Consider the following 23,117-nt stretch of genomic DNA (forward strand, 5'->3'; position numbering starts at 1 on the left):
CAGGGGTTGGAGCCACACAGGCTCTGGAACCAATATGCGCAGGCTGGAGCCACACAGGCTCTGAAGCAAATATGCGCAGACTGGAGCCACACAGGCTCTGAAGCAAATATGCGCAGGCTGGAGCCAGACAGGGCTTTGTAAATACATTTTTGCGCAACCGGTGGAGCCTTCCAGGCTCTGTACCCACATGTGCTCTCTGGAGCACTCTGGCTCCTCAACAATCATGCCCCTCATTGCAGCTGACACCTGCCAACACGGGGGCAGCTGGAAACAAAGAATGCGGGCACTGAAAATGGAGCCACACGGCCCTAACAACAAAGTGTGGGCCCCTCTGGGCCCGAGCAACCATACTCTTGTTGGAGCGGCCCACTGACACACGGGGCCACTCTGACACAGTACCTCGCACCGGCACCAAAGCAGCCCCAACTGAGCCCCCCAGCCCTTTCTACTCACCAAGCTGTTTTCTTCTGGCGGGGCTCCTCCGGGCGGCGGTTTGCGCGGAGCTCTCCCTCTTCTCCCCGCAGCAGCGCTTCTCTCGTGGCGGCGCGGGCGGGGCTCTCTCGCTCCAGAGAGCCCGCTAGGCAACTCCTCTCCAATGCAGGGCTCCCTTCGCTCATGGGAGCCCTGCCGAATCACCAGGCTCATTCTCTCCCCGCACTGGGGATCCCGGCAGCACGGCGTCTCTCCTGGCAGCATGGGCGGGCGCTGGGCTTCCCTCTGTAACCCGGAAGTCCCGCCCGCCATCTGCCTGACTTCCGGGTCGTGTCCGAGACTCGGGACGCCTCGGTGATTCTCTTTGCAAAAATGAGGGGTGGGCACCCTCGAGATAAGAAATAAAAGTAAAAACGGGGCGGGCACCCGTTAAGGCACCGATAAAAAGGGGTGGCACCCTTTAGTTATAAATAGCTATAATCGGGCATAATGCAGGGTAGGCACCTGCGAGGAATAAAAGGGCAGGAGCGCCCCCCCCCCCCCTCCCCCGAGGGACAACATCAGCGCTCCGCCCAGCAATCAAGATAAAGCGCCCACGAGGCGCTGGGGGCCCAGAAATTACAAAAAGGCCCCAGAAAGGACCCCCACAGCAAGGAGGGTCCCAGCAGCAGCAGGACATTACAGGATAAGGCTTCTAGGGCAAGTAAAGTCTCCCAGCCATCCTCAGGCCAGGCAGAAAGGGCCCCCAGAAAGAAGTCCTCCAGCTGTCCAGGACATCAGCAGTCCAGGGGCTGGGCAGGGCCCAGGGAGGCAAGCCTTCCCCTGGGCCCCAGCAGCAGCACGTCCCTGGTAGATTCAAGTTGGAGAACAAGAACATTTTACAAGAGGTCCCAGCCTCTTTTTATACACAAAATCCTTTGTCTAGCAGGGTGCAGGCAATGTGAGAACCAGCTACAACTGGTTATGGGGAACTCCTTTCACTGGCCAGGCTAGGGACATCAGACGCACCACAGGGGGTGGAGCCAGCATTGTGGAGGGAAAACCCAGCCCTATTCAGGTCCCAGGTGTACCCCTCCCTCACATCAGCATGCTAATCTCTCCATTCACCACCGGGGCAGACCCATCCTGACTCCTGGAGCCAGGCTCACCAGCCAGCTCCAGCCAATCACACGCCAGACACAAATTACACAAACATGCCAACTTCTAGAAGTGGCTCTTCCACACTAGACACAATCATGCCGCATACATCATTGCGCAGCATTCAATCTCACGAGTTCGCACATACCAAACTCGACCCTGCACTCCCCACACATCAGGAACTACCATGGTCACACATATTCCCCATGCATTCCTATTGGAGGGCAGGTCACTCACCACACATACACAGAGAGCTCACGCACTTTACACTGTACCACAGTGAAAAAGTACGCAGAGGCCTAAAATCACCAACACCAGGTTACAGAAACAGGCTGGGCAAAAAGCAAAAAGTTTCGGGGTGAACCTGCCAAAAAGCGCCGGGTCCAACAGCACGCTGTTTCTGGAGTTTTACTTCCTCAAGAGACCAATCTTGTTCTTTAAAAAAAACACACTAAACTGTAATTCTCAGTGTCTTTGTGACCGTGGAGAAGCATTGAATTTCTTGCTTGGTGTTATATATGTTATATTTGGCATCAGCTCTTTGCAGATGTCTTGTCCCCTGTAATCTTCGGTCGTTGGTCAGCTGCTTGAACTCGTGCATGAAATGTTTTTTCTCTGATCTCAGTAAATATGTAGAGTTCATATTAGAAATGCCCAGTTGGAACATAGTGGTAATTCTAGAAACTTTCAATCCCTTTCAGGTTAGAGTCTGACTCCCGCCTCACATTGGGGGATGTTACCTCTGTGAACATGACCAAACTCAGTGGGGGTGTGGCTTATAATGTCGTACCTTCAGAGATGACAGCAACCTTTGATGTACGGATTCCACCCACTGTGGATTTAAAGGTAGTGTGTACATACAAGATGCATTTGTAAGCTTGGAGATTATGTATATATGGGTTTCTTCACATCACTCAACTCTTATCAACCAGTCCGCGTGATCTAATCCATTGTTTCTGCACAAGTGTTTGATTTGGATTTCTTCTCTGACTTTCCTCTTACATCTTTAGTTATTTTCCTTGACTCTTGTGGACTCTGCCTGCTTTCTTGTGTGGTCTTTTCCTCTTTTCCCATTTTCTTTTCCCTTCTGTGCATTTATAGTGCCTCTCTCATTCAAACCACTTATTTAGTTACCTTCTAAACATGCAATATATATGTATTGTTTTTGCTCTGTCATAATTCGGATTGTCCAGGGGCAAAATTTGTCTCAAAAGGATCCCAGGTGGTCATTCCATCATTTGCATGGAGGTGTTGCAACAGCACCCACAGATTCAAAATTCAACGTAAAGCAGAAATGAAATCTTAACATAAGCTGATTCAGAAACAAAGGCTGATTATTTTGCCAATAAAATCAGGAACAAAAGAGTTCTGCCAAGAAAATGTTAAACCTAATGAATAGCCTTATTAAACCCACTCTTTCCGCTGACCCCGTTGACACCTCTAGCGCACACTGTGAGAAGTTAGCCGAATACTGTACTGGCAAAATAGAAGACCTCTACCAGCATTTTCCCTTAGATGTTCCAGTGGCAATGCAAGATATTGCTGCTCTATCAGCTGTGAGAAGTCTTAGGCCAGCACTTAACTTATTTTGTCCTCTGTGGCTGCCTGAGCTGCTCACCCTTAGTGAGTCTCAAAGGGATTCTGACCAAATTCCTGGACAACTATTACATCCTATATTCCTCCCAAAATAGTTTCAGACTGGACATAGTACGCAATCTGCGCTCCTCGCAGTCACCAAGCATCTCTGTAGTACCCTGGACGAAGGCCGCTCTTCAGCCCTGATCCTATTGGATTTGAGCGCCGCATTTCATATGGTGTCTCATAAAATCTTACTGCTTCGCCTACAAAGCATTGATACTAGTGGGGTGGCACTGTCATGGTTTGCATCTTTTTTTATATCTGAACGGTCCTTTCAGGTCATCTCTCCTACCCACAGCTCTGACCTTCACACTCTACCCCATGGAGTCACCCTGGGCTCTTCATTAAGCCCTACTCTGTTTAATCTTTGCATCCAACCTCTGGCTCAGGTAATTGAATCCACAGGGATTGTTATGAAACCTATGCCACCGATACTCAGTTGGTGTTCTGTTTTACAGAAAACCCGATGATGGACCGGTCGAATTTCCAAGGAGGACTGCTAGCGGTTGCAGAATGGATGAATGCCAACTGCTGCTGTCTGAATGCGGATAAAACTGAATCCCTTCTACTGGAAAAACACACACTCTCCTGGGGCAACCATTGGTGGCCTCTTTCCCTTGTGCCTCTCCCCATACCCAAGTCCTCCATAAAAAATGTAGGAGTCATAATGGACAGTACTCTGGCCATTGAGACCCAAACTAAATTGGTTGTGGGCCCCTATTTTGGGCTACTGAGAAGCCTTAAACAAATTCTCAGCCTTTTTAATTACAGTACCCAACAAACTATCATTCAATCAGTAATTATGTCCCATCTTGACTACAGTAACATCTTGTACCTTGGCACTAACAAGTCAGTCATTACAAGACTCCAGCTTGCTCAAAATGCGGCAGCCAGACTGCTTTTTGCCATTCCAAAACGTTGCTTTGTTTCTGGTTTCCTTTACAAACTGCATTGACTTTCATTGGAGAAGGGTATCCACTTCATGACCTTGTGTATGTCTCATAAGATCATATACTCCCAAAGGGCTCCCATTCTGCCCACTCTCCTCGCTTGCCACAAACCCTCCCTACATTCAGGGGCGTAACAAACGCCCCCGCAGGCCCCGCGGTGCGGGGGGGCCTCACTCCCTTCATTAAATAAAGGGGGCCCCCCCCGGCCCCCCTCAGCTCTTCTGAGGGCTGTAAGAAAGCCTTGCGCTGAAGCAAGCCTCTCTCCGTCTCGTCTTGTCTGAAGCAGGTGCAGGCTGCAGCCTGCTCGGAGTCCCTCGCCCCCTCCCTCTGACTAAAGAGAAACAAAGTATCAACATACATTGTTTCTCTTCAGTCAGAGCAGTGAGGCCCGGAAAGAGGATGGGGGTGGGGGCTGTGGTATTGGCTATGTATGTAGTGTTGTGCGCGTGTCTTGTCTCGTGTGTGTATTAGCGCGTGTATGTGTGTGCACGTTTGGTATATATGGAATGTGATGAGTAGGGAACGTAGCGGGTAGAGACAGTTGCTGAAGGAGAAGGGTGGAGGTTGCTGTTGTGTTCGGTGTCGCTGTGTAACTTGTACTCCTGGATTAAAGAGGAAGTGCGGAACTTAAATCAGCCTACGAGTCTTTCCTTCAACATATGGCGACGAGGATGGGATTTGAGATTTGACAGCGGCACTGAGCACAATTTCGAAAAAAAAAAAAAAAAAAAAAGAAGAAAAGGAAATGTCTTTTTGTAGCTAAAGGATTATCTGGATTATCTTGCCTGGCATTTTTATTGGGCGTCTAGACAACGGAAACCTTGAGCGGTAAACAATTTATGATATTCATTCCCAGCAGCGCTCACCCGTTATTTGATGCCGTTGTGTTGTGTAATTTTCAGTTGACCTGCACGAGTGAATCACATTGGAATGCTCCGCGCGAGTGATTATCCATGAGTGCTCCAACCGATGCGGCTTGATGACGTGCTTTACATTCCCTTGAGCTTCCGTAGCAGATTATCTACGTCGCTGCATCGTTATCACGTATCACAACACAACGTGGCGGCCATTTTGAAGCTAATTACTGTATCCTAGCAACAAGCTCTGTGCAACACCGAGTGCCTATTCCAACGCTGTTTGATGTTCTTCGTGTTGTTAATTCAGCAAGAAGCTTTAAGTAAGCATTATTGTTGTGACTCGGTGCTCTTGGCAATTTTCTGGCAACTTCTACACTTAGATTAAAAGAGACAGTTCAATTAAATTTTGATGACGAACTCTGGTGAACTTTTTGCCCAAACTAATAACATCCAAAATACAATGTGAACATTGGTGAACTTTTTGCGCAAGCATCATATTTAGTAGGAAAATATTTTTTTTCTTTTTGGAGGGTTTTTTTTGTGCTAATTGTTCTCTTTTGCTTCATCCAAATGTCTTCAATTCTTCCACCTCCATTCTTCTTAGCAGAATCTGGTGAACCTCCCATAGCATGGGATTTATGGCTTGATATGTTTGAAGCTTATGTTGAGGTTTTAGCTGAAGAGGAATCTTCTCAAGAAAGGAAGGTGTCTTTACTTAAACACAGACTCGGCGCAGTAGGGTTAAGGGAATTTAAAAATTTACCTAAAATTAATGATGCTGGTGACATGGGTGTTTATCAATGTGCTGTTAAACAGATGCAGGAGAGGTTTGGGAGGAAAATTAATGTGGTAATGGAGAGATTTAAGTTTTACCCAAGGGCTCAAAAAGTAGATGAATCAATTGATCAGTATGTTTCAGCTTTAAGGGGTTTAGCCGTTACGTGTGAGTTTGAAAGTATGACTTATGACCAAGTTCTACGTGACCAAATTCTTATGAAAACCAAATCAAAAAAGATCCAAGAAAAATTATGGTCATCAGGGAGTACTTCATTAAAAAATGCCATTGAAGTAGCTAGGGGTGTAGAGATTTCGGACCAGTGTATTCGTGAAGTTAGAAATGAGAAAAATGATTCTGTGTCTGGTTCAGTTAATGAGATAAATAAGGGTGATAAATCCAAATCCAAAAATGATAATAAGTCATTTACTAACTACACTAATAAGAAAAGCAATGAGAAAGATTATGAGAAAAGGAATGAGCAAAAGAAGTTTTTGTGTTATAGGTGTGGGTCTTCCAACCATTTAGCAAACTACAAATGGTGCCCTGCACTTGACAAAATATGCACAAATTGTAAAAAGAAAGGTCATTTCACTAGAGTATGTCACAATTTTAAGGCTAAAATTAATTGCATTCAAGAAGATGATCAAGATGACATAAATTATATCCAAGAAGACGATACTTTTCATGTTGTAGGTGAAATTTGCAGTGTACATGATGAGTCAGTAAAGGTGAGGGGTAAGGTTAAAGAGCTACCATCAATTATTGTCAACATTGACGGTTTAGAAGTTAAAGTAATGGTAGACTCTTGTGCGTGGTATACTATTATGGGCATGGATCAATTTAAGTCACTTTGGCCGAACAGATCATTATTAGTTCAGGATGTACACCCTGGGGGTTATACTGGACATAAAATACCTTTAGAAGGATTTATATTAGCTAAAATTAGTTTTGGACATAATTCATGTCAAGGCAAAATATATATAGCTAACAAAGGTGCAACCATTTTAGGATGGCCACACATGTTTGATTTGGGCATGAAAATTGATCCTCGTTTAGAGTGCCCTGTTTATTCTATTCAGGATGACTGTCGTGGAATGGATGATTATTCATTTTTGAAGGAAAAATTCCCTGATGTTTTTTCCAATGGCATCGGCAAGATGATTGGATTTAAACATAAAATTATTTTAAGAGAGGGCACATGTCCTGTGAAGCAAAAACTGAGAAATTTACCTATTAGTTATAGAGAAAAAATGGGTGAAATACTTAAAAAATTGTGCAAGGATGGAATTATTGAACCAGTTGAGAGTTCAGATTGGGTTTCGCCAGTCGTAATTTCTCTTAAATCCAATGGCGATTTGCGTTTATGTGTTGACCCGAGGTGTTTAAATGAAGCCATTTGGGTTGACACATTTCCACTTCCAAATTTGCAAGAACTTACATCTTCTGTTGGTGGGTCTTCCTGGTTTTCCAAGATAGATTTAACAAGTGCGTATCACCAAATTGTTTTAGATGATGACTCGGCACATTGTACTGCTTTCATCACCACAGAGGGAATGTTTAGATATAAACGTATGCCATTTGGCCTTGCAAGCGCGTCTGCAGTATTTCAAAGAGAGATATGCAGGATCTTACAAGGCATTAAAAATGCTAAAGTATTTCAGGACGACATTTTAATATATGGAAGCGACAAAGGATGTCATGATGAAAGTTTATATGCTGTTCTAGATGCACTGAGGAATAGTGGATTGACTATCAAAAATGAGAAATGTGTGTTTGGGAAATCTGAAGTGGAATATTTAGGACACATTATATCCAAAGATGGTATTCGACCTAAAATTAGTCATGTTGATGCTATTCTAGCTGTTCCTGAACCTGCAAATAAGGAACAATTGATGTCGTTCCTGGGGTTAACGGAATTTTATTCACGTTTTGTTGAAAACTATGCCTCGAAAGTTGAACCATTGAGATTATTGTTAAAGAGAGGTGTAGCGTTTACATGGGGCGAGCATCAAAAAATGTGTTTTGAAAAATTGAAGAAAGAGATAGTTACAACACCATGTTTGAAACCATTTTTGCCAAATGCTGAATGCATACTATCTGTAGATGCGTCTGGCTACGGCATTGGTGCTGTATTTTCTCAACATATTAAATCAGAAAGGTGGGTAGTGGCGTATGCTTCACGCACGTTAACGAAATCAGAACGCAATTATTCAGTAATAGAGAAGGAGTTATTGGCTGCTTCATGGGCTGCTGAGAGATTCAGGATGTATGTGTGGGGGAGGAAATTCAGAATTTGTACCGATCACAAACCATTAGTTAATATTTTGAGACCTGAAGGATGGTAAGAATTTGACTCCTAGATTAGCTCGTTTAGCTTCAAAACTACAAATGTTTAGTTTTGACATAGAGTACATTCCCGGTAAAGATAACGTAGTTGCTGATGGTCTTTCAAGATTACCTAATGTGGATTTGACAGGAATTGAAACTAATAGTGATGGTGAAATAGCTTTCACCATCAAGGACGTGTTTTTGATAAATGAAAAGGATGTTAATAGTATTGTTTCTGAGGCATCTTGGATGTGCGAGATGGACAAGGATGTTGTTTTGAAAGAAGTTAAACGGTTCATAGTTGATGGGTGGCCAAGAGAATCCAGCTTACGTGGTGAGAGTGCTGCATTTTCGAAAATTAGAGAGGAGTTGTGTATTGTTAATGATATTGTCCTAAGAAGTGACAGAATTGTGCCTCCAGTCGGCTTAAGGGAGAATATTGTTGAGAAGAGTCACATGGGGCACGGCGGGATGTCCAGCACTAAGAGAAGGGTTAAGGAGTGGTTTTGGTGGCCAGGGGTTGATTCGATGGTAGATAGATTAGTGAGGAACTGCAAGGTTTGTGGTGCCAGTGATAAGGTAGCAAAGCCATTGAATGTACCTTTAACCATGGTGAAATTACCCGAGTATCCATGGCAAAAGGTGGCAATTGATTTCATGGGTCCATTTTCAGCTATATCTGCAAAGGAGTGTTACGCTATTGTGTTGGTTGATTATTATTCGAAATGGCCCGAGGTAAGAATGGTAAGTGGGATGACTACGGAGGTGGTCATTGAGTTTTTAGAAGATGTATTTTCAAGAGAAGGTGTTCCAGAAATTTTAGTTTCGGATAATGGACCTCAGTTTGTGTCACAAAAGATGGAAGAATTTTTGGTGATAATGGGTATCAAGCACATCAAGTCATCGCTATATCATCCCGAAAGTAACGGTCAAGTTGAGCGCTTCAACAGGGTGGTTAAGGAAGTGATTGAATTGGCATTGAGCGCAGGCTTACCATGGAGGAAAGCTCTACTGGAGAGGTTAACTGCATATCGTGTTACTCCGCATTCTGCCACAGGGAAGACACCTTTTGAGGTTTTGAGAGGTAGGAAACCATTTACTGGGTTAGTCCCTTGGTGGTTGAGAAAAAGGAATGATAGAATGCAGTGTAGTAACAATGACATTGATAAAGAAATTAGATCTGAAGTGAGGAAAAATCAGGATCGCAGTCTGCAATATCGTGGTGGTAAATGTAATTAGCCTTCGGTGAAGATAGGTCAAATGGTTCGGGTAAAGAATCCTAGAATTGTGTTGAAAGGTGAAAGTGTATGGTCCAAACCCTTGAGAGTAATGAAAGTGTTTAGTGGTGCAGTAGAATTGGAAGATGGTAAGAGGTGGAATTTTCGACAATTGAGTTTTTGCAATGAGAGGGATGGTGCGGTAGGTTCACATTCTGGTTCACATTCTGGTGGAATTGATGATGGGACGTGCAGTGGGTATATGTTAGGTGATGATTTTGGATTAAAGAAGGATGTGACGTCAACTGGTGACACAATTGGTTGTAGTGCTGGGCGTGATACAGGAAGTGATGTTAGAGACATTGTTGATGATGTTTCATCTTATTCTAATATTGGTGTTGAAGGTAGTAACTTACGCCGTGGTAATAGAACAAGGAAGTTGCCTGCTCGGTTTTCTGAATTTAAGTTAGGGTAATCCTTGTGGTGGTATCTCAAGTTATTGAGGAGGAGGGTGTGTGGTATTGGCTATGTATGTAGTGTTGTGCGCGTGTCTTGTCTCGTGTGTGTATTAGCGCGTGTATGTGTGTGCACGTGTGGTATGTATGGAATGTGATGAGTAGGGAACGTAGCGGGTAGAGACAGTTGCTGAAGGAGAAGGGTGGAGGTTGCTGTTGTGTTCGGTGTCGCTGTGTAACTTGTACTCCTGGATTAAAGAGGAAGTGCGGAACCTAAATCAGCCTACGAGTCTTTCCTTCAACAGGGGCCCCACAGAGCAGGAGGCAGCACCGAGCAATGCTCAGGGCCCTGACAAGGGTGGAGTGGGGGCCCCCCAGAGAGCATTCCCCACAGATCCAGATTTCAGCGACTGTGGGGCAAGGCACAGCCAGCGACTGTGGATAAAAGCCATCTGGGTGTAGTGTCTTCAATGGGACATTAAAGACATCCCCTTGGGCACACCTCGTTCTCCTCTGTGTAGGGAAAGAGGATTCCACACTATTTCTTTGCTTTTACTTCCGTTTTTATTTCATGATTATTTCACAATGTCTTTGTGAATATTTTCATAGGTTTGTTTTACATCATTTTTCGTATTCAACTCAGCGACAAAAATTTCCATTCAATCCAATGCATTTCGGGCGTATTAAATCGCCCTTCATCAGGGAATCAACACTGTAAAAAATATATACATCATGAGTCAATGCACAATAAAATCATGTTCAATCAAGTTAGCACGCTAATCCGTGAGTCTGTAATATCACCTCAGTCACCTTATTTTCCCGTGTTACCATTGCCCTGTTTGCATGTACAAACTTCCGTGTCGCTGTCTATTTGCTTTCTGATGTGGTCGCTGTAATCAAAAAAATTAAACTAAAGTCAATACCGTTCCTGTCCCTGTCTACTAATTATAACGAGATCACCAAATCAAAAATTGTCATGTCGTTTTCCTAATCTAAACTAACCTGATTTAGATTCTCTTGGCGTTCTTCACTCCTCAAAGCTCGCCTCCATTCTGGCCGGTTCTTACACCAGTCACTAACATGTTGCTCTATAGGCTGGGTCTCCGGTCATGTGACCGCGAGACTCGCCCGGTTTATAATACTTCAACCTGCCTAAGTGTGAGTCGGTCTCTATTCCGGTTGAAAAAACAAAAGTCAAGAATGGGTGATCTCAAAAATTATAAAAATACGGATCTCTTGTTCTGGTAAAGAGTACATGTAGCTTAATCCCGTTCAGGTAAAAAAATGGTTTCCACAGGCGGATTGAACCCCCATTAGCTCAGATCTCAAGTGACATTACAAGGTAGAGCTATAGCGTCTGCACTTGCTAGAATTGCAACAAGGTATACTCCTGATTCCACAACTGATAACATGAAAAATAAACTTAAACATGAAGAATTAAACAAATAAATGAGTATCGTGCTCGCAGGATTCCCTTTCGGCCCAAGGAAAAACAACCATCGTCGCTCACAGTCCATTATAAATAACAAGATAGTTCATTCCGTTCATTAAGCCCGGCCGGGCTCAGTGTTCCCAGCTTATGTATCCAATAGTTTTCACGTTGCAAAATGAATTTGGTATTGTCTCTTCCTTCATTTTTTTCCACGGTCTCAAGTACAATGTATTTCAGTTGCGAAATATTGTGGTGCGCTTCCATAAAATGCGTCGCTACAGTGGATTTTGTATTCTTCATCCGAATGTTAGATCTATGTTCCGTGAGTCTTATTTTTATGCTTCTCTCTGTTTTTCCAACATACAGTTTAGCACACGGACATTTCAGTGCATATATTACGTTTTTTGTGTTACAAGTGGCATTTACTCTTAGTTTAATCTCTTTCCCTTTCATTGGATGGTTTATTACATTCCCTTTGATGATGCTGTTACAGTTTCCACAGCTTAGGCATGGTTTTGTGCCTTTGTATTCTTTGGTCAGTGGTTGTTGATGTTTCAAGATTTCTCCCAGGTTGTGTGCTCTGGTGTGAGCAAAAATTGGAATTTGATCAAAACATTTTTGGAAATCTGGTTCTAGTTTTAGCATTTTCCAATGTTTGATTATTATCCTCTTAAAATTGTGACTTTGTGTTGAATATTTAGACACCGCTACTATTCGTGCTTCCTCATGTTTTTTGACTGGTTTCAAAAGATCTTCTCTGTCAATGGCATCCACTCTCCTTTTTGCGTTGTCTGTGATTTCTTTGGGGTAACCTCTTTTTTTGAACCTTGTTGTCATGTCTTCCAATGTAGCTTCTACTTTCGTGCTATCTGATATGATTCTTTTAACCCTAGTCATTTGCGAGTAGGGTAAATGTGTTTTTAAACTTTGCTGGTGGAAGCTGGTAAAATGCAATAGGTTGTTTCTGTCTGTTTCTTTTCTATACATACTTGTATCAAATCCTTCATTTGTCCTGGTTATCCTTACGTCTAGAAAGGTAACTGTGGTTTCGGAAATATCCCAGGTCAGTTGTATGCCACTGTCTATGTTATTGAATTAATTTAGCGCCTTTTCCAATAGTTCTTTCGAGGATTTCCAAATTAGGAAGATATCATCTATGTAGCGTACGATAAATTTTGTGTTGTCTTGCCAAATATGTTTTGAGAACAAATTAGTTTCTTCGTAAGCCTGCATAAAGATATTGGCGTATACCGGTGCCGCCGAATTTCCCATGGCTGTTCCTGTGAGCTGTTGATACCAATGGTCTCCGTATTTAAAATAGCTTTGATATAGAGTGAATGTCATAAGCTCCATTAGGAATACGTTTAGCTCTTCTCTTAATTCTGTATTCAACAGAGCTTTTTCAATTGCTTCCATTCCTAAATTGTGTGGTATTGACGTGTAGAGGGACCGCACGTCCGCTGTACACAAAATAACTGATTCATCTGGACTTATAGTGACTTTATCCAATTTCAACAAGAAATCCGTGGTGTCCTTAATGTACGTTCTGATATTTTTCACTGAGGGTTGAAGATGCTTATCGATTAGTTGCCCTATAGGTTCATGTAAACTTCCTACGGTCGAAACTATGGGTCGCAACGGAGGGTCCATCAGGTTTTTGTGAATCTTCGGTATCATGTAGAGTACCGGACTTTTTGGATTGGTTTTGATTAAAAAATTCTTGGTTCTGGTATTGATAGTGCCCATTTCATGAGCTGTGTTAATGATGGTTCCCAATCTTCTGGAGAATTCTGCCGTTGGGTTACCCTCAAGTTGTAGATATGTGTTTTTATCTGAGATGTGTTCTAGCACCTTCCTTTCATACATAGAGTTGTTCATTATCACGAGAGCCCCTCCCTTGTCAGCTTTAGTGAACCGTAAATCTGTTTTGTTGGCAAGTTTTTTCAAACAATCCAAATCCTTTTGAGTCATGTTTCTTTTGGAACGCTTATCACACTTAAGTTTTGCTAGATCTTGTTTTACTATTTTCTCAAACAAATCCAGGGTTTTGTGACTCACTGGTGCTTGAAAGGTACTGGTTGTCCGTAATCCACACAGTTCGTCATCTGGTTCTTTGTCTTGTTGAGGTAGAATATTATCAAAAAAGTGACGGAGTCTTAATTTCCGCATGAGTTTAAAGAAGCTTACTTCTAGCTCTAATGTGTCTGTGTTGGTGGTTGGTACAAATGATGTACCTCTTTGTAACAGGTTAATCACTGATATTGATAACCAGTTGATTTAGGTCTGTGTCTTCTTCTTCTCCTTGTCTTTCTTTGGTATCGTTGTGCTCCTTGTGTTCGGATGCTCCTTCTCTTTGTCTTTGTCTTTTATTCTTTCCTCTCCGGGGTCGCCTTTTTGGGCTTGGCCTTGCTCTAAAAAAGGATGGGTTGCTGTGGAAACCATTTTTTTACCTGAACGGGATTAAGCTACATGTACTCTTTACCAGAACAAGAGATCCGTATTTTTATAATTTTTGAGATCACCCATTCTTGACTTTTGTTTTTTCAACCGGAATAGAGACCGACTCACACTTAGGCAGGTTGAAGTATTATAAACCGGGCGAGTCTCGCGGTCACATGACCGGAGACCCAGCCTATAGAGCAACATGTTAGTGACTGGTGTAAGAACCGGCCAGAATGGAGGCGAGCTTTGAGGAGTGAAGAACACCAAGAGAATCTAAATCAGGTTAGTTTAGATTAGGAAAACGACATGACAATTTTTGATTTGGTTATCTCGTTATAATTAGTAGACAGGGACAGGAACGGTATTGACTTTAGTTTAATTTTTTTGATTACAGCGACCACATCAGAAAGCAAATAGACAGCGACACGTAAGTTTATACATGCAAACAGGGCAATGGTAACACGGGCAAATAAGGTGACTGAGGTGATATTACAGAGTCACGGATTAGCGTGCTAACTTGATTGAACATGATTTTATTGTGCATTGACTCATGATGTATATATTTTTTACAGTGTTGATTCCCTGATGAAGGGCGATTTAATACGCCCGAAATGCATTGGATTGAATGGAAATTTTTGTCGCTGAGTTGAATACGAAAAATGATGTAAAACAAACCTATGAAAATATTCACAAAGACATTGTGAAATAATCATGAAATAAAAACGGAAGTAAAAGCAAAGAAATAGTGTGGAATCCTCTTTCCCTACACAGAGGAGAACGAGGTGTGCCCAAGGGGATGTCTTTAATGTCCCATTGAAGACACTACACCCAGGTTTAACTAGGCGCCCAGGGACGTTGGCCGCCACCCGAGGAGCACCCAAATTGATAAAATTACTTGGTGAATTTGTAGTTGTGCACTTATCCCTTCCATACGGATAAAAGCCATCTGCAAGAATTTAGGGTGAATACTCCAAGGATGTCTGTGGGTTTTAAATCCCAAAAATTGTAAATCTGCAGATATTTTACAAAAACTCTTCCAGCCAATTTGGACAAGCAGGCCCAAAAAAAACCTGGGATTTCTTATTCTTCCAGTTTGAGGGGCCATGGCTGGGCAGATTGGTTTGAAATGCCACATTAAGGCAGGGCCAAGGCTGATTTCTGTACGGCTAATCCTTGTGTGTTATGGCACAGATGGAGCTAAAAACGACGGAATAGAATTCAACGGGAGTTATTACCAGTGTTTTTAGTGAGTCAGAAGACCATACATTAACTACATCTCTCATCAGCCAAACATATGCTACTCAAATACAAATACTTTTATATAAAAAGATACAGATATTCAACATATGTGGAATGTACAGAATGTGCCAAAATTAAAACCCTTCTGCACAGATAGAGTGAATGAAAGGCTAAAAGTGTCATCCGTTCAATAAACAGGATACACATTAAACAAATCTCACACATCGCCTACTATAAGTTAATGTACTCATGGCAAATGTAAACTATTTCCACTTCATACTTTGTGTCACACAGTGCCTTAAATGAAGTCTCTTGTGTTCAGGCTTGGCCATAGCTTACTATTTCTCCATTAATATGTTTTTCCAAAAAAAACTCAACTCTGAAAATGTTTATAGCCACAACCTTTCTAATGATATAACAATTCCTCCATAATTACAATAATTCTGAACGTCTCTACCCTTCCAAATGGTAAGAGCGTTCCAACTCTTCCTTCTTGAAAAATAAGTCTGGTCATTAACGAGCCACAGACAGGGGCGTAACAAACGCCCCCGCGGTGGGGAGTGGGGGGGGGCACTCTCTTTGGTAAATGAAGGGTGCAAGGCGGAGGGGAGAAGGGTGCAAGGCAGAGGGGAGAAGGGTGCAAGGCGGAGGGGAGAAGGGTGCAAGGCGGAGGGGAGAAGGGTGCAAGGTGGAGGGGAGAAGGGTGCAAGGCGGAGTGGAGAAGGGTGCAAGGCGGAGTGGAGAAGGGTGCAAGGCGGAGAGGAGAAGGGTGCAAGGCAGAGGGGAAAAGGGTGCAAGGCGGGGGGAAAAGGGTGCAAGGCGGGGGGAGAAGGGTGCAAGGCAGAGGGGAGAAGGGTGCAAGGCAGAGGGGAGAAGGGTGCAAGGCAGTGGGGAAAAGGGGAGAAGGGTGCAAGGCGGAGAGGAGAAGGGTGCAAGGCGGAGGGGAGTAGGGTGCAAGGCGGAGTGGAGAAGGGTGCAAGGCGGAGAGGAGAAGGGTGCAAGGCGGAGAGGAGAAGAGTGCAAGGCGGAGGGGAGAAGGGTGCAAGGGGGAGGGATGAAGGGTGCAAGGCGGAAGGGAGAAGGGTGCAAGGCGGAAGGGAGAAGGGTGCAAGGCAGTGGGGAGAAGGGTGCAACGCGGAGAGAAGGGTGCAAGGTGGAGAGGAGAAGGGTGCAAGGCGGAGGGGAGAAGGGTGCAAGGCGGAGGAGAGAAGGGTGCAAGGCGGAGGGGAGAAGGGTGCACGGCGGAGAGGAGAAGGGTGCAAGGCGGAGAGGAGAAGGGTGCAAGGCGGAGGGGAGAAGGGTGCAAGGCGGATGGGAGAAGGGTGCAAGGCGGAGGGGAGAAGGGTGCAAGGCGGAGGGGAGAAGGGTGCAAGGCGGAGGGGAGAAGGGTGCAAGGCGGAGGGGAGAAGGGTGCAAGGCGGAGGGGAGAAGGGTGCAAGGCAGAGGGGAGAAGGGTGCAAGGCAGGGGGAGAATGGGAGAAGGGTGCAAGGCAGAGAGGAGAAGGGTGCAAGGCGGAGAGGAGAATGGTGCACGGTAGAAAAGGGCGCAAGGCGGAGGTGGAGTAGGGTGGAAGGCAGAGGGAAGAAAGGTGCAAGGCAGAGGGGAGAAGGGTGCAAAGCAGAGGGGAGAAGGGTGCAAAGCAGAGGGTAGAAGGGTGCAAGGTAGAGAAGGGTGCAAGGCGGAGGAGGAGAAGGGTGCAAGGCAGAAGGGGAGAAGGGTGCAAGGGGGAGGGCTAGAAGGGTGCAAGGCAGAGGGGAGAAGAGTGCAAGGGGGATGGTGATGAAGTTAAGAATGAGCCCCGCCCCCGGAAACATTTCTGCGGACACCCATGGCAACGCACACTACTTTGTGAGAGAGAGTGGAGTGAGAGAGACAGTGGAGTGAGAGAGACAGTGGAGAGAGAGAGATAGTGGAGAGAGAGAGATAGTGGGGAGAGAGAGAGAGAGTGGAGAGAGAGAGCGTGGAGAGAGAGAGCGTGGAGAGAGAGAGATAGTGGAGAGACAGTGGAGGGAGAAAGAGAGAGAGAGAGAGTAGATAGAGAATAGAGAGAGAGAGTAGAGAGAGGGTGGAGAGAGAGAGTGGAGAGGGAGGCAGTGGAGAGAGAGGGAGAGTGAGAGTGGAGAGAGAGAGAGAGTGGAGAGAGAGAGTGAGTGGAGAGAGAGAGAGTGGAGAGAGTGGAGAGAGAGTGGAGAGAGAGAGAGTGGAGGGAGAGAGGAGAGAGAGTAGAGAGAGTAAAGAGAGAGAGAGAGAGTAGAGAGAGAGAGTGGAAAGAGAGAGTGGAAAGAGAGAGTGGAAAGAGAGAGTGGAAAGAGAGAGTGGAGAGAGACAGTTGAGAGACAGTTGAGAGATACAGTGGAGAGAGAGTGGAGAGAGTGGAGAGAGAGTGGAGAGAGAGAGTGGAGAGAGAGAGTGGAGAGAGAGAGAGTGGAAAGAGAGTGGAGAGAGAGAGAGTGGAAAGAGAGTGGAGAGAGAGAGAGAGAGAGAGAGAGAGTGGAGAGAGAGAGAGTAGAGAGAGAGAGTGGAGAGAGAATGAAGAGAGAGGGAGTGGAGAGATTAGAGAGAGAATGAGACAGTGGAGAGACAGTGGAGAGATAGAGTGGAGAGAGAGGGAGTGGAGAGAGAGGGAGTGGAGAGAGAGAGAGTGGAGAGAGAGGGAGTGGAGAGAGAGTGGAGAGAGAGAGAGCGGAGAGAGAGAGAGGAGAGAGTAGAGAGAGTGAGAGACAGTGGAGAGAGAGACAGTTGAGAGAGAGAGAGAGTGGAGAGAGAGACAGTGGAGAGAGAGTGGAGAGAGAGAGAGAGAGAGTAGAGAGAGTGGAGAGAGTAGAGAGAGTACAGAGAGTGGAGGCAGTGGAGAGAGAGAGAGAGAGTGGAGGGAGAGGAGAGAGAGTAGAGAGAGAGAGAGAGAGTGGAGAGAGAGAGAGAGAGTGGAGAGAGAGAGAGAGAGTGGAGAGAGAGAGAGTGGAGAGAGAGAGTGGAGAGAGAGAGTAGAGAGAGAGGGTGTGTAGAGAGAGTGAGTGACAGTGGAGAGAGAGAGGCAGTGGAGAGAGAGACAGTGGAGAGAGAGTGGAGAGAGAGAGAATGGAGAGAGAGTGAGAGTGGAGAGAGGAGAGAGAGAGAGAGTGGAGAGAGAGCGGAGAGAGAGAGAGAGCAGAGAGAGAGAGTGGAGAGAGAGAGTGGAGAGAGAGAGTGGAGGGAGAGAGTGGAGGGAGAGAGAGTGGAGAGAGTGGAGAGAGAGAGAGTGGAGCGAGAGTGTGGAGAGAGAGAGTGGAGAGAGAGAGAGTAGAGAGAGAGAGTAGAGAGTGGAAAGAGTGTAGAGAGAGAGAAGGGAGAGAGAGAGTGGAGGGAGACGGTGGAGAGAGAGTGGAGAGAGAGTAGAGAGAGGGAGAGACAGTGGAGAGAGAGACAGTGGAGAGAGAGAGAGTGGAGAGAGTGAGAGAGTGGAGAGAGAGACAGACAGTGGAGGGAGAGACAGTGGAGGGAGAGACAGTGGAGGGAGAGACAGTGGAGGGAGAGAAAGTGGAAGGAGAGACAGTGGAAAGAGAGTGGAGAGAGAAGCAGTGGAGATAGAGTGGACAGAGTTGAGAGAGAAAATGGAGAGAGAGAAGATAGAGTGGAGAGAGAGTAGAGACTGACTGACTCAGAGACTGAATACTGACTGACGGAGAGACTGACTGGCTGAGAAACTGACAGAGAGAGAGAGACAGACTGACTGACTGACTGACAGACTGAGAGAGAGACTGACTGACAGAGAGAGACTGACTCACTGAGAGAGAGAGAGAAAGAGAGAGAGAGAGAGAGAGAGACTGACTGACTGACTGAAAGAGAGATACTGACTGACAGAGAGAGAGAGACTGTGATGGAATTGGGGTCACAGTGTGTATGAAGCTATGCGATGCCTCTTAAAATTGCTATTGTCTACTAATAAAAATGTATTATCAAAATATGCTCTGTGTAGTTACATCTGCTTTTGAAATACAGCATTGTCGCTGTGTCTAATGTTTTAAAACGGAAACGAGAAGGAGCAGTGGATACACTTTTGTCAAAACTGAACGATGAGTGGGCTTGATGTTGTATATCATGACAGGAGTCTGCATCAGGAAACCCACCTAAACTTGGGCAAACTTCCTTGACCTACTGATGGCAAGGACCCTGTAATGAATGGACCACCTCCTATGATAGCCTGCTGGCAGACTAAGCCCAACCTTTAACTCCACCATCCAGTGTTACTTATAACGGCTGCATTGGTGACAGTGGCGTAACAATAGCCCCGCATCCCCTGCAGTACGGCGGGTCGCTGGACCTGAGAGCTCTAGACTGGCACAGAGAATGGGAGGGGGGCCCCTCCATGTAGTTTGCAGGGGGGCCCCCTCAAGTTTCGTTACGCCACTGCCTACATTCAGCTGGTCTTATCTTGGCCACTGTCCCGTGAGTCAGGAAGGCCCAAGCTGGAGGCCACTCATTTCATGCCAAAGCTCCTGTTCTTTAGAATGCACTTCCTCTTTCCATTAGGAACACTGAAAACCATCTGCACTTCAGGAAATTTTTAACACATGGCTTATTTCTACCTAAATTGCCTGTGTCTTCTCTCTGTGAGGCAGATGGCATCAGTACTCTATTTTTGAGGTCCAGCGCTGGGAAGCCCCGTTGTTGGGGCAGCTATGTGCTCTATAAAACCCAATGAAATAATATAACTTAGCATAACACATAGTATAACGGAACTCGTGTATGAGGCAAAGAAGCTGTTTAGAGGCAAACGTATTGGGCACCACACATCTGGGGGATCGCAGTCTGAATGCCCACAAGGACACAAACAGGTCACATGGACCCTCCTCCAGGCATGCCATCATAGGCAAGAGCAGTTTCACACTGCACTCTCCTGCGGTAGGATCCCTGATTCCTCAAAGTATGGTTGCCCTCATATCTTATAATTAGAAAAGCATTATTCAACAAACTACAGATGATCAATTGCTTTCAGATTGGAATAGATGTGTGCATGTGGAAATAGCAGAAATATTTTCTAATATTGTGTCCTGGCAACACGTTTTCTCTCAGTATGTCCCCGAAATAGTGACCGAATAATATTGCCGGCTTATACTATGCATCCTAGCCTGTCATTATGACAAATATTGTTGTAACCTACTTATGTTTCCCACAAATATGTAGTTGTATAAATAAGCATAGGTAGATGACCCAGCTGACTAAAAAATGAGTGTAAGTGATTTTATGAACCCTCTTCAAAATCTTTAATTTTGAACCACTATGAGACTTTTAAACAGCATCACCTACCTACCATTAGATTGTCATATCATCTAAAAACTTAATTTCTCGTTTTGGTAACCCCATGCTAAAACCTGGATGCACCTGCATCACTGTGCCAGTAAACATGGTGATCAGTTATTGTGACAGTCATCAGTGTGCTCCCAGTCAACGTCCAGTATGTGTCTGGGTCATCCCAAGTCTGGCCCTGCAGAGGCGTTGTTTAAGGAGAACCCTGTAAGCTTGGGTCACAGAGCTGACTCTGGTATCTCCTGAATTTCTCAATCGAGAACATCATCAGTCCTGAGTTATGGTGATTCCAAAGTGTAAGATGCTGTCCCTGCTGCTGAGGGCGAAGGGAATTGGAAGAGTGAAGTTTGACACCCAGAGAGGACTCTACCACCTCTTCTAGAATTGAAGTCAATCGACTGCCGGAAGCTAAGTATTGTGGTTTCTTCCCCTACGACCTGCTCTGGCATTTAGCAGTGCAGAGTTAGGTTTGGGAAAATTCTCAGTCATGTCCCAGTCTCTCTTAGAATCGCTGCCTTCTCTGCTGCATTGTGTAGTAAGGGAGAGCAGACCCTCAATTTCTTACTGAAAGAAAGCTTCAAGTGGATTCTTCTAGTAAATTGGGGTCTACTTGGAGCCTTTCTTCCCACTGAAAAATTTAGGGAACATTCTTACAGCACATTTATGGCACAAACCATGCTGATGAAGGGTAATTAAATGGGATACAGCCTTTATAACAATGTTTTTACCTCATTAAGCCTTTACCACGCACTTTTTAGCACGCATATTTTTACCGCGAATATGCATTTAAAACGCATGCCAATACCACGCATTTAAGGTAAGTTGGTGGGGGTCTCCCCCACAAATACATTGTTTTTAAATATAAAAACAATGTGTGGTATTTCATGCGTTTGAAATTTATTTTCACGGTAAAAACATGCGCGCTAAAAAATGCGTGTTTAAAGGCATGCGATGTAATTGCATGCGTTGTACCCTCATACAACCAATTAAATAGTTAAACTTGAGCAGACAATAGTACTTGTGCAGCGAGATAAAAATCCATTGCAAAACAATTTACTTTAAAATAGTCCCTGTTGCTCCCTTACCTTAGCCTAGGAGCAGGGTTAATGCAGCTGATGAGCTTCCACTTCCTTGTCGCTGACCTGGATCTAATGTATCTCTCCGTGCGAGGGTGGAAATTCAAAAGTAAACTTATTGTGCTGTGGAGTGTGATGTGATATTTCATGAGCGTGCCCATTTTGTTTTCTCTCTCACTCTCGCTCTTTTTTTCTTGTTCTCTCTCTCCCACAATAATTAATATTAGGAAATAGGTTAGGCAGAGCAATAGAAAATATGGTCCCTAGTTCTAAAAAGCTTTCATAAGCTTTAACATCTAAGCAGGTATTCGTACACGTTTCCAGAGGAGGAACATGTAACAGCAAATGAGGCATTGCACTGTGTCCAAGAGGTAAAGAATCTTGAGGTTATAGTTAATAGACCGTGTGACAAGGCAGTGAAGAGAATAAGGTTAACAGAAGTTGTTTTGGGAGCACTTGATGGGAAAATGGAGGGTACGTAGCAGGACCACAACAGTGTCTGGCGTATGTAAATGAAGGAACATCAATGAATAGTCTAAGAAACCTTGATCTACAGCATTGGTTTGAAAGTGGAACACCTAAAAAGCAGAAACAGACAGGAGACAGTTACGCTTCAATATTTATCTGGCTGGACTTGTGACCTGAATAATAACGTTGGCGTGGGTAGAGTATGGTTGCAAGGGAAGGAGGGACAGCCCGTGATACTCAGCCTCGGCAGGAACAGGAAGCAGGCAGTCAGGCACCCTCCCCATAGCCAATCTCAACGATGCAATGGCAGGGTTGTGATTTGGTAGGGACGCCGCCCAGCTAGGGGCTTACGGGGAGGCCATGTACTCCATGCAGGCTGCATTGCAGCCTGCATAGAGAAAGAACAGAGTGCGCATAACAGTTTGGGCGGCCCCACAGGGCTGAGCAAACAGTCATTGCGCCCTCAGGAGTGGGCACACCACCCCTCCCCTCCCCTGGCTGCTCACAGAGCAGCCCCGACCACCCGCCCGCATCCAAACTTAAAAGTTATTGCCATTTTATGTTTCTGCTTCTCACACTGGAGGAAGCAGTGGGGTGACGCTCCTCCGCCCTAGAGGAAGAGCCGCCCCTGGTGATAATTTTTCTTTTTTGTAAAACTCAAAACTATAAACTGGACCCGTTGTCCTTCTGCTGCACTGAAAAATAAATTTACAGGCAAGGAAATGGGAATGGGCAGGTTGAACTTGTCGAACATTTTTGTCTGCATCTTCTTGTGTCTTGTTTACTTTCCTTGCATATATTAACTCACAACCTCGTATCTCTTTTATCATTTAGCTTTCTTATTTCTTGCTAGTGTCTTAGTCTGGCAGCTTAGAGGTTAACCCTTCCTACCCCTCACGTCTACGATATTTTTTACTGTTGGTCTTTGTACTGTTACAGGACTTTGAGGTGAATATTCAGAATTGGTGTCGGCAGGCTGGAGAAGGAGTGACCTATGAGTTCTATCAGGTGCGTTGTGTCACCCATTGCTCGCTCCTTTTTTTTTTTCTTCCCTTGTCTCAGAAGGCCTCCGGTTTTCCTGCCCTCCTATAAAATATCTCTTTCCCATATGTCCCTCAAAGATTCCACTTTTCTTGCTGGCTTTTTTTTCATAAAGGGCTTGTGATATTTCTCTTTCTTCATTGATAGAAAACAATGAACCAGACGGTGACATCGATTGAAGAGTCAGATCCTTGGTGGAAGGCCTTCAGTAAACCCTGCAAAGAACTGTGAGTGTGTTTATTAATGGTATTCCAGACAATACAAGGACACCCACCTTTAGGCCACCTCGAGGTACAACAGCACAAATACACTCTTATATGCCAAGGAAGATGTGGAAATT

General features: G+C 44.8%; 1 protein-coding gene across 2 annotated transcripts in view; it reads left to right on the top strand.

The window, feature by feature from the left end:
- Positions 1-23,117, top strand: part of ACY1 (aminoacylase 1) — a 197,418-nt gene that overhangs the window by 142,968 nt on the left and 31,333 nt on the right. For both annotated transcript variants that reach the window (XM_078661166.1, XM_078661167.1), the window contains 3 exons: positions 2,271-2,415; positions 22,676-22,744; positions 22,925-23,004. In XM_078661166.1, coding sequence (XP_078517292.1) covers positions 2,271-2,415; positions 22,676-22,744; positions 22,925-23,004 — 294 coding nt within the window. The remainder of the gene's footprint in view (positions 1-2,270; positions 2,416-22,675; positions 22,745-22,924; positions 23,005-23,117) is intronic.

The sequence above is a fragment of the Lissotriton helveticus genome, chromosome 9 (genome assembly GCF_964261635.1).
Source record: "Lissotriton helveticus chromosome 9, aLisHel1.1, whole genome shotgun sequence".
Lineage (NCBI taxonomy): Eukaryota > Metazoa > Chordata > Amphibia > Caudata > Salamandridae > Lissotriton > Lissotriton helveticus.